Consider the following 15,822-nt stretch of genomic DNA (forward strand, 5'->3'; position numbering starts at 1 on the left):
GTAACTAATTTGTAATACAGGGTAAATTCATGGATAAAATCCATTAAATGTAGCAGGTTTCTTCCTTTGCTTTGTTGTAGAGTTTTTGATCAGGACCTGAGATTTCATATAGCCATGCTCATATATATATACCAAGTATATGACTTCACCATAAAACCAAACCAAGAATCCTTGCTCTTATGCACAGCTTGCCCAGAGTAGGAACATGAGAACAGTGTCAGCAGGGTGCTGGGTCATGCAAAAGCTCCTAGGCAACAGAAGGTCTATCTAGGAAAACTATGTTCTTGTGCAGAATTATTATTATCGGAAAGCAGATAATTAACAAGATAAATGTATATGAAATATGATTTGACATTTTTGGATTCCCAGTTTTCAAATTTAGTTCATTAAAAAAAATAGATTACTTACTAATCTTGAGATGAAAAAATAGATTATTTACTAATCTTGAGATTTGTAACAAGATTTTCCTAGCAGTAGATGTTCTTAAGTATGCCAATGAGCTGAGAACTGTAAACGAACTAGTATAATATTTTTCTCCAAACTGTAATCAGCACACCTGTTATACTTCTTACAGCTCTAGCCATTTTTAGCTCAAGTGAACGACAAGTCCATACATTTAAGACTAGATTTCAAAGATGGCATGTTAAGTTGTTACTGAGATATCTTAACCTTTGCTAGCTACCAAATTAAATACATAGCAACAACAAACAAGCTGTGTCACATGGATGGCTTTAATGATTGCTTTATCTGCACATTTCCTTTTAAAATAATCAATTGCAAATTATCAGTATATATGTAAGTTATGGGTACATTATGTGGAACACTGATATCTTATTTATGTATCCAAGCTTGTCTCTGAGTTGGTGTGCTTTTTGATTATGAACAAAAGCGTCCATTTAGAACATAAACTGCTTTATGTTTCTCCAGAAATAAGACCAGGACTTCTATATTTTTGGCCCCCAAAAATGCATTAAGGCTTAGTTTTGGGGAAACATGGGCAAGCTGAGAGATGGTGGGACAAATTGATACCTGATTTAATGGGGGCAGGTGATTCTGATGTGCAGTGGCACCAGCAGCAGGCAAAGGCACAGAGGGAGGCAGGTGATCCCGATGTGCCACGTGGCCTTCTCTGCCCTCAGGGCCACAGTCAAGCCAAGAGATGGTGGGATGGATTGAAATCTGCTTGGAGGGTCCTGCTCGCAGAGCTGGGACTCACCTGTGCTGCACAGGCTGTGGTTGCTGCTGTATACTATCTGCCCCCATGCACTCACCACCTCCTGTGTTGGCCATGCTCCCCCCCCTCCGTGTGATGACAATCTTCATTGGAGCTTATTTTGGGGCTTTGGGATTTTGTCATTTGAGATTTTGTCATGGCTCTTTTCGTAGATGTAATGGAAAGCAGCAAGAGTGACCAGAAAACAAATTCTGGTTATAGAAATGTAGATATAAGAAATCTGGTGGCTTTAGGTTTTGGAATTTGCATATTAATTTGAAGCTGGTTAACCATTTGATAAGCTAAATACTATAACCTTCTTAAGAGCCTGCTTTAGTATACTGCTATTTGCTTGTGGAGAGTGGTTTAATAAGATGCTATATAAAGAAAGGATATTCTGTTGTATCAGCTAAACCATATTTTAGTTTTGTTACATGTTTTACGGGGACATACTATGTTTGTCTCATTCATTTTGTCAAGATTTTTGTCTCCTGTTGGTTACCAGCAGGGACGTGCAGTCAGGGGAAGCAGGGGAGGCAGGGCATCACCACTGTCATCATGAAAAGAAACAAAAAAATAAAAAGAAAAAGGCTGAGATAGTTGCTGCCAGAGTCACAGTGGATGATTCTGCTTAGTGCTTAACTGTTTAAAACTGTTTAAAAAAGCCTCTAAAAAAGAGGCAGGAGGAGGCAAGAAAACCATGTGCCTCATTTAATCTATCTTTATGATCACTTGAGCAGAGTTAAGCAAGGGTTAAAAGCCGAAAAATTCCTTATGTAGAGGAGGCACGTAGTTCTCTCGCCTCCTCCTGTAGAGGACACTTTTTTAAGAGGCTTTTTTTAAACAGTTAAGCAGGGTCATCCATTGGGGACTCTGGCAGCAGCTAACCCAGCCTGGCTTCAGCAGCTCTTGCCTTTTTCTTTTTACATTTTTATATTTTCATCATGGCAGACAAGAGCAGAATTGAAATCCTCTGTGAAACATCTGGAAAAGGTATGTGGGTTGGAGGGAGGGGGGAGGAATTCAAAATTATTGTAATTTGTAAGTATTTTTTTATTGTAAGTAATTTGTGTATGTGTATGTGTGTGTGTTTGTTTCTTTACTTCACTCAAACAAGTTCTCTCTCAATTTGAGAGAGAGTTTGTTTGAGAAGAGAGGAAAGGGGGAAAGCAGGGAGGTCAGCTTGTTTGAGAAGAAAGGGGCAGCCTGCCAGCAGAGGCGGGTCTTTTACCTGCCTCTGCTGGCAGGCTGGCATTTTCTTTCTTTTGCCAGTCCCCTCGCACCTGCTGGAGCTCGCCGCGCTGGAGGAGGAATGGGCTGGCTGGGCTGGCTGGCTGCGGAGGGGGGATCATGGGCGCTCAGGTGGCCCCGCCGCCACCAGCAGCTTGGGTGTCCCGGCTCCGTCTGAGTTGAAGAAAGTGGAGGATTGTTCATCGGAGGAGGCGGGGGGGTGAGGTGAGGGGGTGCGGCGGCAGCGAGAAGTTTTGGGGCTTCGCCGGGGCTTTCGGAAAGCTGCGCCAGGGCTCCGGGCAGGCAGCGGTTCAGCCCAGTGCTATGGATTGATGCCGCAGGACAGCTGCAGCAGCCAGGGGGTGTGAGAAGGCCGGGTGGATCGGCGTCGGTTTGTAGATGGGAGTCCAGTAGGAAGCCACCAGGCTGGCGCCGGGGCTTCGGGGCTTCGTCGGGGCTTTTGGAAAGCCGCGGCGGGGCTTCGAGGGGGGGCTTTCGGAAAGCCCCCCTGAAGCCCCGCCACTGGCAGACATAGGGCAGCTTTTGCCTGCTTGCCTCACCAGCCATAAACCTCACTGCATGTCACTGGTTACCAGATACTATGAAGCGGTATATAAGTAAGTGCTATATATTGCCATTGCTGATGTTTATGTTTTATCAATACCAAGCCCAATTTGTAAGTCAAAAGCTATCAACCTATTAAAATTTTAAGGTTCGCCAATTTAGTCTTTTTGCAAGGTTTGCTATACAACAAAAGGGACAGCAAAAGTAGAAAACCAGGAGTCACTATTCCCTATTTTATATGTTATAGATGGCCGAACCAGTAGTGGTTTGCTGGCCAGGGTTGCCGGAACTGGCAGTGACCCAGACCTGCCACGCCTCCTAGCCCAGTCGGCACGGCATGTTCCCCCCCTATTTTTTAATATTCTGTGCATGCGCAGACCTATTTATGGGCAACTGCGCACATGTGTGGTATGCACGTCTGGTGCGCTTACCGAACTGGCAGTAATGCCGGCAGCAATCCACCCCTGATGATGACATATAAGTGACTGCAGCATTGTGGTAATTTTATTGCTGAAGCCTAAGAACAGCAACATAATGTATTTAGAACAGATACAGGGAGAGTGTTCTACAAATATGTTTCTGAAGCCAAATTCTTTTCCTGAGTAGAGGATCTGTTCAATTCAGAAATCTTTTTCACCAAGAGAAAGCTCTATGAATTGTGATAAAGCAGAGGTTCATTGTATGTACTGATTATACTTTTTGGTTAATATTTACATTTTAATTTTATTGTATTATTATATTGACATTACATTACTACATTTAAACCTTTTAAAAACTATTTACAGTATTATTTCACAGTCCTCTTTGGCCATGAAGGGCAGAAGCCGCTTGAGCTCCGTTGTGAGGAAGAAGCAGATGGAGAAGAGTGGGTGGAGGCTATTCAGCAAGCCAGGTATGAAATTCCAACACTAGTTACTAATAAGTTGGTTTGGTTAAAGGACAATGTCTTCCTTCCTTCTTTCCTTTTCTTCCTCTCTCCTGGGGATTTCTTCACCATTACCAACTCCTTCTGTGCCTCTTTCGCTTATAATGCAGAAAAAGAAAAGTTCAGGCCAATATTCTTAAAAATGTTTATTTCTAATTCATTCATAACTCTCCAATGCCACCTTTACCTTGTTTTGTCACATTTGTTCACTATACCCGATACTCAGGTCTGCAGTATTAACCCAGCGTGATTCATATATTTTGTCTTTTGGGTAGTCATACCTTCTGAGGTAGGAGCAGCAGCTTGAGTCATTTTTATATTGCAACAGTAAAATAACATGAAGAGCCATTGTTGAACTCATGTACGTAGACCATTTTTTAATGGTATTGAGTCACCTTGAACCATGAAAAGGGTGGAAAATAAAACAAACAAATAAAACAAGAGAAGGTAACTTCTGGACCATATATGACCTTGCAGCGTTCATTTTGTAGTTCCCCCCTACTACCCCTGGAATTTTCCACCTCTTAAAATATAGAAATAATTTCTCCTTCCTTGTGGGTGGATCTTCTCATTGAGAAAAGGACAAAATGGATGTCTTAAGGCAGGAGTGTCAAACTCAAGGCCCGCGGGCCCAATGCGGCCTGCAGGGTGCTTAGATATGACCTGTGGGGCTGTTTTCACTGGCAGAGGGCTGGAGCAGGTTTTTGAGTGACATCGAGCTGGCCACGCCAGCCAGCCATGCCCCCTGCCCCTCTCCCAAGGTCAAACACAACCCTAATGCAGTCCTCAATGAAATCGAGTTTGACACCCCTGCCTTAAGGTATCTTTTTTATCCATTAACATTCCAGATATTTTGAAAAACAAGTTACCAATCCACCCTGATAACACTCTCTAAAATACACTCTTACTTATAGTTTGATCTCAGCCTCAGTGGCACCATGATAAAAATCTGATCTAACTGGAAGAAGTTGCTCTTACACTGGATATCAGAGAAGCAGCTGGAAACAGAGCCCTTCTGGAGGGCATTTGGTTGGATTTGTAAATTGGCTTTGCTATATATTTTGCAATTTGTGTTTTACTTTTATTTGATGGTATATATTTTGTGTATTTTTATCTGCCATCAAAAGTCCTTTAGGATTGCACCTGTCTATAAATTGGATAAATTATTTGCTAATGCTGAATTTCAGAATTTATGGTTTTTCAGATAGTGTGAGAAGATTGAGAGGGAATTTCTTATTTCAACATTACATTTTTAGTGAAGGAGTTGACCAGAGAAGACACACTTGTAGTTTTTCCTGTGAAACTTTAAGTAATCACCCACTTGAAAATCTTGTTAACTTTTAATGCTGGCTGTTCTAAATATTTCTCTGAACTCTCAGACATATGTCTGGCTACAATCCATTATTCTCATTTCTTATTGTAACTTATTGCTTTTCTTTATAAGATTTTACAAAAGGTATATTTTTCTTGGAATAAAATAAAACATATGGTATAAATTAAAAGAGCATTCTTCTGTTTGCTATTGTAATCACAGCTATAGGAATTTAGGTGTATCCAATTCATGACAAAATGCGAAGTGCATAATGTTATTAACTGAGAGATATTGCTTTCCTGATGCAGCCCTATGGAATATGGCTTCTACCTTATTTTCCCAAAGAAAATAGGAGGCCTTCCAGATTACTTAGGCTGAAGACTGTTAGGAGTTGTAGCCTTTTCTTTACTCCATTGGTCTCACTTTCTGCTTCTGAATCGACAGGATAAATAGGCTTCACAGAATGGGCATCTGGAAGTGAAAATAGCTGCTTTCCTGTAAAAAGGAAGGCACCTCATCTCCGCATAGTTGAAAGTACATGCAATTCTGCTTTAGTAAAAGCATTCATTGAAGGTACTTGAGAGACCGCCTACTGCCAATTATCTCCACTAGACCAATAAGATCCCATAGATTAGGCCTCCTCCGAATTCCATCAGCCGGCCAATGTCGACTGGCAACTACCCGGAGGAGAGCCTTCTCGGTGGCTGCTCTGACCCTCTGGAACGAACTCCCCGTGGAGATTCGTACCCTCACCACCCTCCAGACCTTCCGCATAGCCCTTAAAACCTGGCTGTTCCGACAGGCCTGGGGCTAAAGACTTCAACCCCACTCGAATGGTATGACTGTTGTGCTTTTTAACGGTGTACTGTCTTCATGTTTGTAACTTGTCTATTCCTCCCTTCCCTTGAATTGTGAGCCGCCCTGAGTCCCCCCAGGGAAAAGGGCGGCATACAAATAAAGTAAAATCTAAATCTAAATCTAAGAGGGAACTGGCTGGGACTCCTATAGATTACATGAGTTGACAAATCTTACCCTTCAGAGATCATTGATATTCAGCTGATGGAGTAGAAGGAGACTCAAAAACTGTGTTCTTGATAAAGAATTAGTTATTTGAGTGCTGTTCTTTCTGGTCTGTCTCTCTAGTTGGTTGTCAGAAGATTGCTTCTGTTGTCACCCACCTCAAAAAACAACAGGGAATATAGGTCTACCTGCCACTGAATGTATTGCCCTCTCCTTGGCTGGTTCACTTTTTCTTCTGATCCCAAGGCTGCCCTTTTCCTGAATGACTGGTTTTAGAATAGGCTGCCAGACTCTTTTCCTGGCATTTCTTTCCCCAATTTCTCCTGTCACTTTGTGGCTATCTTGGCTGTGTAGCTTCTTGCTTGTAAAGAACTACCAGAAGGCTCTTTTGCTTAACTATTGTCTCAGGACCTGAGAAGACAGCTATTGCTTTTCCAAGTGCTCAGAGTACAAGGCCAAAAGAAAGCATTTCCTTCATGACACAGGAAAACCTACTTTATAACTAGAAGAAGTTATAAACCTTTTATTATCAGATCAGTCTACAGGAATTGGGAATAAAATGTCCCTTTGGAAGGTGGCATCACTCAATACTACAGGTTATTTTTTATATTCATGATTGTCCAAAAGCCAAACAAAGCATTTCCATTGCATAGTTTTAGTGTTATGCCTTGAGGCAAATACATGGTCAAATTGCTATGACCAAAGAAAAATCAGGTTTTTTTAAAGCCAACATCTTACAACAGGACCTTTGATACATCTATTGTGTAATATCAGTTAAATAAAGCATGTATTCCATAGCACATTATGTTGCAATATTTATTGAAAGTAACAATGAATTTATTAAAAACTTTTTCCTTTATATGTCCCCAAATTAAATACTGGTTCTATACCAGGGAAACCATTGTAGAATGCCTGAGAGTGTAAACTTTCTATTATTTTTTATAAACTGTAGAGTTTATAAAAAATAATAGGAAGTTTATTGGTCAAAAACCACCTAATAGAATAAATTCTGTTTTGATAAACATAAGAATATCTTAACATCAATATTACCAATAAAGCTGTTTTTCCCAGCTCTGCATATTTAAATATTCCGTGTCATATTTATACTTAAGTTGTAAAACATAAAAATGTGTGGAAATACACCAACTAATTTATTTGCTAAGAATAATGGAATCTAGTATTTCAAACTTTGCTTAAATATGTTGCCTACATAATTTTTAACATAAACATTTTCATTATTTTTTTCAACATATAGCTATTCAGATATCCTGATTGAGAGGGAAGTATTGATGCAAAAATATATCCATCTAGTTCAAATTGTAGAGACAGAAAAGATATCTGCAAATCAGCTACGTCATCAGCTTGAAGATCAAGACACAGAAATTGAAAGACTTAAATCAGAGGTATATTTCAAAAGTCATTCTTATTGTGCTGCTACTGCTGTCTAATTTACAGTCTGCCTTCCTTTTTTAATTATTGGCAAATGTTTCATTAATTATACTAAAACTTTGGCTAGAAGTAATATCTTTGAATATGAACATTATTACATTTCTATTTTGTCAAGTGTATTAATCATTTTTATTAGTCTTGCAAGATGTTTTTGAATGTTATTTGGAATGATTGCCTTGCTTGTTATTCTAACTGGGCAAGCTAAAAGCAAACAAAAAATGTATCTATGACAATTTGCTTTAATAACAATCCTGCTTTCTTAGATTCAAGTATTTATTTATTTATTTATTTATTTATTTATTTGTTTGTTTGTTTGTTTGTTAAATTTCTAGGCCGCCCAATCCCGGAGGACTCTGGGCGGCTTACAAAGAAAGAAAAAAGAAAAGCAAAATAAAAGAATAATTTAAAAATTTACCAACAGGCATACATTTCTAATCGGGGCTGGACCTTAACAATAAGATCAACAGCCCCAGGCCTGCCAGAACAGCCAGGTTTTAACAGCTTTTCTGAAGGCCATGAGAGTGGGTAAGGTCCGGCTTCTGGGGGTAGCTGGTTCCACAAGGTCAGAGCAGCCACAGAGAAGGCTCTCCTCCGGGGGCCCGACAGCTGACATTGTCTGGCTGACGGCATCCGAAGGAGGCCCACCCTGTGGGATCTTATCGGCCGTTGGGAGGTATGTGGCAGTAGGCGGTCTCATAGATACGCTGGTCCTGAGCCATGTAGGACTTTAAAGGTGATAACCAACACCTTGAATTGCGTCTGGAGACCAATTGGCAGCCAGTGCAGCTCGCGGAGGACAGGTGTGATATGGGTGTATCTCGGTACACCCAAAATGGCTCGCGCGGCTGCATTCTGGACTAGCTGTAGTCTCTGAATGCTTTTCAAGGGTAGCCCCATGTAGAGCACATTGCAATAATCGAGCCTTGAGGTGACAAGGGCGTGAGTGACCGTTTGAAGTGCCCCCCCAGTCCAAGTAGGGCTGCAACCTGGGCAAAGGCCCCCCTAATCACAGCCGACAGATGGTGTTCCAGTGTCAGTTGTGAATCCAGGAGGACCCCCAAATTGCGAGCCCTCTCTGCGGGGTGTAAATCTTCACCCACCAGGATCAAGGACAGACTATCTGAACTGTCCTTCAGGGGTAACATCCAAAGCCACTCGGTCTTATCAGGATTGAGCACCAATTTGTTCATCCCCATCCAGATCCTGACAGCTGAGAAAAGTACTGAGAAAACTTATGACTTTCAGATCAAGCAGGTGTTGGAAAGTATATGTTTTGTATAATGCATATTATGTGGCCTTAACCTGAAATAATTCTCATGGGAATAATATAATTGAAATATTCTACTATGGATCATTATATCTTGGCAGCTAATGGAAGACAAAAGATATCTGTTCGCCTACCTGAGTGTTATTTTATATAGTTCTTTTTCAGAAATTGAAAGTTTATAAAACCACACTTAGACTTATTCTAACTTTAACTTTATTATCACTTTAAATGTACACTAGTCGGCATGCATTTGAATGAGATTTTGTTGCATACAGCTCTCAAAGGGGCACCACCACAATATACACTACATAAAAAGGACAAAAATTAAGTAAGTAAGTAAGTAAGTAAGTAAGTAAGTAAGTAAGTAAAGTTCCAGTGGCTTGAAATTACATCTTCAACATTTCATGTTATATTTGTGAAATCTGTTGAAAACTTTTTAAGATTTTACATTTTTGTTTGTTGTTTTTACTAGATTGTAGCTCTCAACAAAACAAAAGAACGAATGAGACCATATCAAGGCAATCAAGAAGAAGAAGATCCAGATATTAAAAAGATTAAAAAGGTACTTTTCTACTCCATTTAGATAGAGAAGTGATAACATCATTTCCTATTTTTTTATTTCAATTAAAGAAAATATATTTTCATTTGATCGTGCAGCATAACATTTAGTAAGTGTTCCAGAACAACTAATTATCTTTATGAACTGTTTGATGAAAGAGACAGTGATGTTAATAAGATCCATGTGGCTTAAAATTCATGTATCAAAGTACTCTGTGAAACCAATTCCAAAGAAAAAAATTCTAACTATTGCATTTTTAAGCTTTTGAATGTAAGGTATCACTACAAAAATGAAGTTTGAACATCTTATAAGGGAACGTCCTTAATAGTTGCTATTCTGATACTAGAAGAAGGAAAAGAGAAAAAAGGGAAGAGAAATTTAAAAGTTTATATAGCCAACAGTGCATTGTTATCAAAGTACTTATAAACTTACATTTATGGATGATAATGATATTTCAAACAATAGGTGCTATTATTAGCAGGATTTTTTTCCTTTTGCATTTTACATTAGGGTTATATATTGGTGGTCTTTTGACACATGCATTGGATAGAAAATATATTACCACTTTGTTTGACTATTTAAAACTGCTTAATTGTGAATAATGACATTAGGTTTGCCAATTGTCTTCTATGGGAACTCAGGGTAGCATGCATGAATCAATTCACTCCTCATTTTATTCCTAAAGTGTCCAACATCCTTGGGAAGTAGGTTGGCATAAAGATAACTACTTATCCAAAGTCAACAACTAAACACTAGGATGTTGAATCTGAGTCTTTTTGGTTGAAATCCAACAACTTGTGATCTCCAGACTGGAATACTGCAATGGGCTCTACATGGGGTTGCCCCTGAAGTGCATCCGGCGACTACAGCTAGTCCAGAATGCGGCCGCGCGAGTGATAGTGGGCGCACCTCGGTTCGCCCACGTTACACCTGTCCTCCGCGAGCTGCACTGGCTACCTGTTGGTCTCCGGGTGCGCTTCAGGATACTAATGACCACCTTTAAAGCACTCCATGGTAGTGGATCTGGGTACTTGAGAGACCGCCTTCTGCCGATTACCTCCCTAAATCGACCAATTAGATCGCACAGACTAGGCCTCCTCCGAATTCCATCAGCCAGTCAATGCCGACTGGCGACCACACGGAGGAGAGCCTTCTCTGCTGCTGCCCCGGCCCTATGGAACGAGCTCCCCATGGAGATCCGCACCCTCACCACGATCCAGACCTTCCGCGCAGCCCTCAAGATCTGGCTCTCCCAGCAGGCCTGGGAATAGGTTTCCAATCACCCGCCCGAGTGTTTGATTGCTGAATGAAAGTTGTGTTTTATTATTTTTCTTTTGTTCACCAATTGTTTTGTTTTGACCTTGCACCTCCCCTCCCCTGTGGTTGTAAGCCGCCCTGAGTCCCCTCAGGGAAAAGGGCGGCATATAAATCCCAATAAACCTATAAACCTAAACCTATAAACTTAACTATTATGCCACATTAGTTCCGCTACAGTTAATTTCCATTTAAATCAATACAATTTATTGTATAGACCTAGGGGAATGTTTCCCTTCCAATTGATTTTAAATGGGAGATGTTGGTAAAAATAGAAGGCATTAAGTAGAAGCCTAAGCATAGTTTTGGATTGACTGTTCAAGTGTTCTAAAATGCATATAAACTTATTAAAATAGATGCATCTTTACCCCAGAAGTAGGCATGATTGTTTTAATAAGTTTTGGTTTAGTTCTGTGTTCACTTTCCCTCATGTTCCATTACATATCCTCCAAAACAAATGTGAAGAATGGCTACTTGAATTTCCTGAATTTAATTCTGTTATTCAGATGTGACTCTCATAAATATATTTTTGCTGTACTTAAATCAAACCAAGCATCCTAATTCCCCTGCATAGTCTCTATTTTCTCAGCCAATCTACAATGCCAAATATTCTAAGATCAGCTAAACTATTCTTTCTAAGCATGCTCTAAGATAAGAAGTAAAAGAGTAATTGCCACTTTATATTTACTAATTGCAGGCATGTTTCCTTTCCTTTCTTGAGACACTGATATATTAATATATATATATATATTTGAACTGATAAATAAATAAAGGGAGACTATCAGCTCAAATACAACACAAATGTAACAAAGGCAACAGTAAAAATATTGGCTTTCTGTCTGGATGGTCTCTTGTGATGAGCCGATAGACAGAGAAAGAAAGCAGTATTCCTCCTCCCATATTTGGGCATACCAGGGGTTGTGACACATACATACATACATATTGCATTTGTGCTGATAAATAAATAAAGGGAGACTAGTATAGATCTATTTCAAGCTATTTAACTCTCATCAGCTAGCCATACCCTTACTGGGATTCAAACCTGGGCTGTATTACATATTAGGCAGCTGTATTAGCCACTAGGCCGCAGGTTCTCCTCCTTTATCAGCTAAGCCAGGGAAATAGGTATGTATTGTGTCACAACCCCTGGTATGCCCAAATATGGGAGGAAGCATACTGCTTCCTTTCTCTGTCTATCGGCTCATCACAAGAGACCATCCAGACAGAAAGCCATTATTTTTACTGTTGCCTTTGTTACATTTGTGTTGCATTTGTGCTGATAAATAAATAAAGGGAGACTAGTATAGTATATACTATAATATATAGTATATATATATTTATTTTCTGAGATTTTTGGGGGTGTTTGTATGTAGGTCTTTGGTTATTCAGGTTTTCTCCCGTGTAAAGTGTCTTGGCAACGTTTCAACGAAGTCTCATTCATCATCTTCAGGCTGGTTTACTTGGCTTCATACTTCTAGGAGCAATGTGAGATCGCAGCTGTTTCTTCCTTTTAACTACCAGTGGGGGTGTGAGTTGTTTGGGTGGGAGCTTCGCTGTGTTCTGATTGGTTAGGGGTTTGTGCTCAGCTTAGTCTGAGTTGCCGGGGAATTTGAGCTGGTGAGCTGCGTTGCTGTTGTTTGGCTTTGTGTTTGTGGCCGTGCCAGCTCTTCATGATGAGTATCAGTCTGCTTCATGTATGGATTGGAGGGATTTGAAGTGGATAATGATGCAGCTGTGGTCTGGCTTCTGGTCCTTGGTCATGCCTCATCGTCCATATGAGTTTGAGTCTGCTTTCTGCGTGGACATCCTGTGTGGCTCTCGTGAGCGTGGGTCTGGTGTCATTCCTTGTGTTAGGGACTCATTTGTCAATAAGGGTGGGTTTCCAAATGGCTGGTAGGCGGGAGGTATCGTCTCCTTTGTTCATGCTGTGTGGGCGTTTTTCTATCTCGATGGCTTCTCTGATTATTCTGTTGTTAAAGTGTTCAGCTTTGGGGATAGTTCCGGTCTTTTTAAAGTCAATTTCATGTCCTGTGGCTTTAAGGTGTTGGACCAGGGAAGAAGTTGGTTTCTCTTTTTTGACTGCGTTCTTATGTTCTTCAATGCGTGCACTTATTCTTCTGTTGGTTTGTCCGATGTATGTGGTGGGGCAGGTGGTGCATGGGATTTCATATACTCCTTGATTTTCTAATTCAATTTGTCTTTGAGGTTTCTTAGGATGATGGATATTTTTCGGTTTGTGCAGAATGCTGTCTTGATGTTGTATTTCTGGAGGATTTTGCTGATTCTGTCTGTGGTGCCTTTTATGTATGGGAGAAGGGCTTTTCCATTTTCTTGTTCTCTGTCTTGGATTTGGGTGCGGGTTTCTTTTTGGATTAGGTTGGTAATCTTATTTCTTTGGAATCCATTGGATATCAGTACATTGGTGAGAGTAGTTCGGTTTTTAGGTGTTGTTCGTCAGCTAAGCGTTTTGTTCTGGAGATGAGTGTCTTGGCTACGGAGTTGATCTGGGCTAGGTGGTGGTGTGAGAGTGTGTACAGATAGCGGTTAGTGTGTGTTTTCTTCTGGTAGATGGTGTGTCCTAGGGAGCCATTAGATTTCCTGTAGATTAAGACATCCAGGAAGGGAAGTTGGTTGTTCACTTCTGTTTCCATGGTGAACTGTATTTTGGGGTGAAGGCTGTTGAGGTGTGTTAGGAAGTTGTCCAGTTTTTCTTTCCCATGTGGCCAGATTATGAAAGGGTCGTGTACGTATCTCAGCCAGAGTTTGGGTTTGTGATCAGATTTTTCTAGAGCTTGGGTTTCAAAGTTTTCCATGTAGAGGTTGGTAATGACAGGTGAGAGGGATGATCCCATGGGTGCTCCTTCTATCTGTTTGTATTTTTGTCCATTATAAATGAAGTATGTGTTGGATAGGTAGTGGTTGGTCAGATCTAGGATGTGTTTGGGGGGGTTATATTTGTTTTGGATAGCTGTCAAGGCTTCTTTGATTGGCACTTGGGTGAAGAGGGATATGATATCGAAGCTCATGAGTAGGTCACTGGGCTGTAAGTTTGGTTTTTTATTTCTTTATGATCTCTATGAACTGGAATGAGTTTTTTACATGTGAGGTGATGGATTCTGCATAGGGCTGTAGTTGTTTGGCGAGAAATTTGGCTAGATTTTGTAGAGGTGAGCCTATGGAGCTGACTATGGGTCTAAGTGGAGTTCCTTCTTTGTGTATCTTGGGGAGACTATAGAGCTTAGGGCGTCTGGATGATTCCTCTCTGGGAATGATTCTTTGCTGGATCTCTTCGCTGATGGGGGAGGCTTTTATTTTGGATCTAGTGGTTTTTTCCAGGTAGGTGGTGGGGTCTATATTTAGGGGTTTGTATGTGGAGTCTTGGAATAGGTTGGTTAATTTGGTTTGGTAGTCAGATGTGTTCATAACCACCGTGGCATTGTCCTTGTCTTCTGGTAGGATTTTTATGCCAGTGTCTTCTTTCAGGTTAAGTAATGCTGTCTGTTCTTCTTTGGGTAAGTTGCTTTTGGGTGGCATGCTGGTGCAGAGGATGTTAGTGATTTCGAGTCTGATTCTATTAGCATTGTCGGGGTTGATTTTGGTCAGGCTGGTTTCAACTCCACATATAATGGTTTCAGTGGGGATGTATTTGGGGGCAACTGCAAAGTTGAATCCTTTTGAAAGAACGCAGTCAGAAAAGAGGAACCAACTTCTTCCCTGGTCCAATACTTTAAAGCCACAGGACATAAAATTGACTTTAAAAAGACCAGAACTATCACCAAAGCTGAACACTTTAACAACAGAATAATCAGAGAAGCCATCGAGATAGAAAAACGCCCACACAGCATGAACAAAGGAGACGATACCTCCCGCCTACCAGCCATTTGGAAACCCACCCTTATTGACAAACACATCCCTAACATGAGGAATGACACCAGACCCACACTCACGAGAGCCACACAGGATGTCACCACCATACATCCACGCAGAAAGCAGACTCAAACTGACACGGATGATGAGGCATGACCAAGGACCAGAAGCCAGACCGCAGCTTCATCATTATCCACTTCAAACCCCTCCAATCCATACATGAAGCAGACTGACACTCACCATGAAGAGCTGGCACGGCCACAAACACGAAGCCAAATAACAGCAATGCAGCTCACCAGCTCAAATTCCCCAGCAACTCAGACTAAGCCGAACACAAACCCCCAACCAATCAGAACACACCTCCACCCAATCAGAACACAGCGAAGCTCCCACCCAATCAACTCACACCCACACTGGCAGTTAAAAGGAAGAAACAGCTGCGATCTCACATTGCTCCTAGAAGCACGAAGCCGAGTAAACTAGCCTGAAGATGACGAATGAGACTTCAACGAAACGTCGCCAAGACACTTCAAATTTTACACGGGAGAAAACCTGAATAACCAAAGACCTACATATATATTATATATATACTGTATATGCATTTCAAAGACCATTAAAATATTTTTTTTTATCAGATCACTATGAAGTAGTTTTTCTGAAGGTGGCCAAATTCTATTATACTGTATATAAAATTAGGCAAACTTTAACTGTTAATCCACTACCAATCACAATATATTATTCTGTCTTTATTTTTTGCTATTTTTGTTGTTTTTAATGCTTTTATTTGTAATGCTGGTCTGTGAACATAATAAAAAATGATTTTTTCAAAATTCACTTTTTAGGTACAGAGTTTTATGCGTGGTTGGTTGTGTAGAAGAAAATGGAAGACAATTGTCCAAGATTATATTTGTTCTCCACATGCAGAAAGTATGCGAAAAAGAAACCAGATAGTTTTCAATATGGTTGAGGCAGAATCTGAATATGTGCATCAACTTTATATCCTTGTGAATTGTTTTCTAAGGCCCTTAAGAATGGCTGCAAGTTCAAAGAAACCACCTATTAGTCATGATGATGTTAGCAGCATCTTCCTCAACAGGTATTA

At 40.5% G+C, this 15,822-nt stretch overlaps 1 protein-coding gene across 3 annotated transcripts in view; it reads left to right on the forward strand.

Annotated features, from left to right (window-relative positions):
• RASGRF2 (Ras protein specific guanine nucleotide releasing factor 2) overlaps window positions 1–15,822 on the forward strand; it is a 106,066-nt gene that overhangs the window by 21,152 nt on the left and 69,092 nt on the right. For all 3 annotated transcript variants that reach the window (XM_087715681.1, XM_087715682.1, XM_087715683.1), the window contains exons 2-5: window positions 3,793–3,899; window positions 7,520–7,667; window positions 9,453–9,542; window positions 15,563–15,816. In XM_087715681.1, coding sequence (XP_087571807.1) covers window positions 3,793–3,899; window positions 7,520–7,667; window positions 9,453–9,542; window positions 15,563–15,816 — 599 coding nt within the window. The remainder of the gene's footprint in view (window positions 1–3,792; window positions 3,900–7,519; window positions 7,668–9,452; window positions 9,543–15,562; window positions 15,817–15,822) is intronic.

Source organism: Thamnophis sirtalis, unplaced genomic scaffold, assembly GCF_051295495.1.
Source record: "Thamnophis sirtalis isolate CommonGarterSnake01/CBP01778 unplaced genomic scaffold, rThaSir2_p1.2 scaffold_5, whole genome shotgun sequence".
Classification (NCBI taxonomy): domain Eukaryota; kingdom Metazoa; phylum Chordata; class Lepidosauria; order Squamata; family Natricidae; genus Thamnophis; species Thamnophis sirtalis.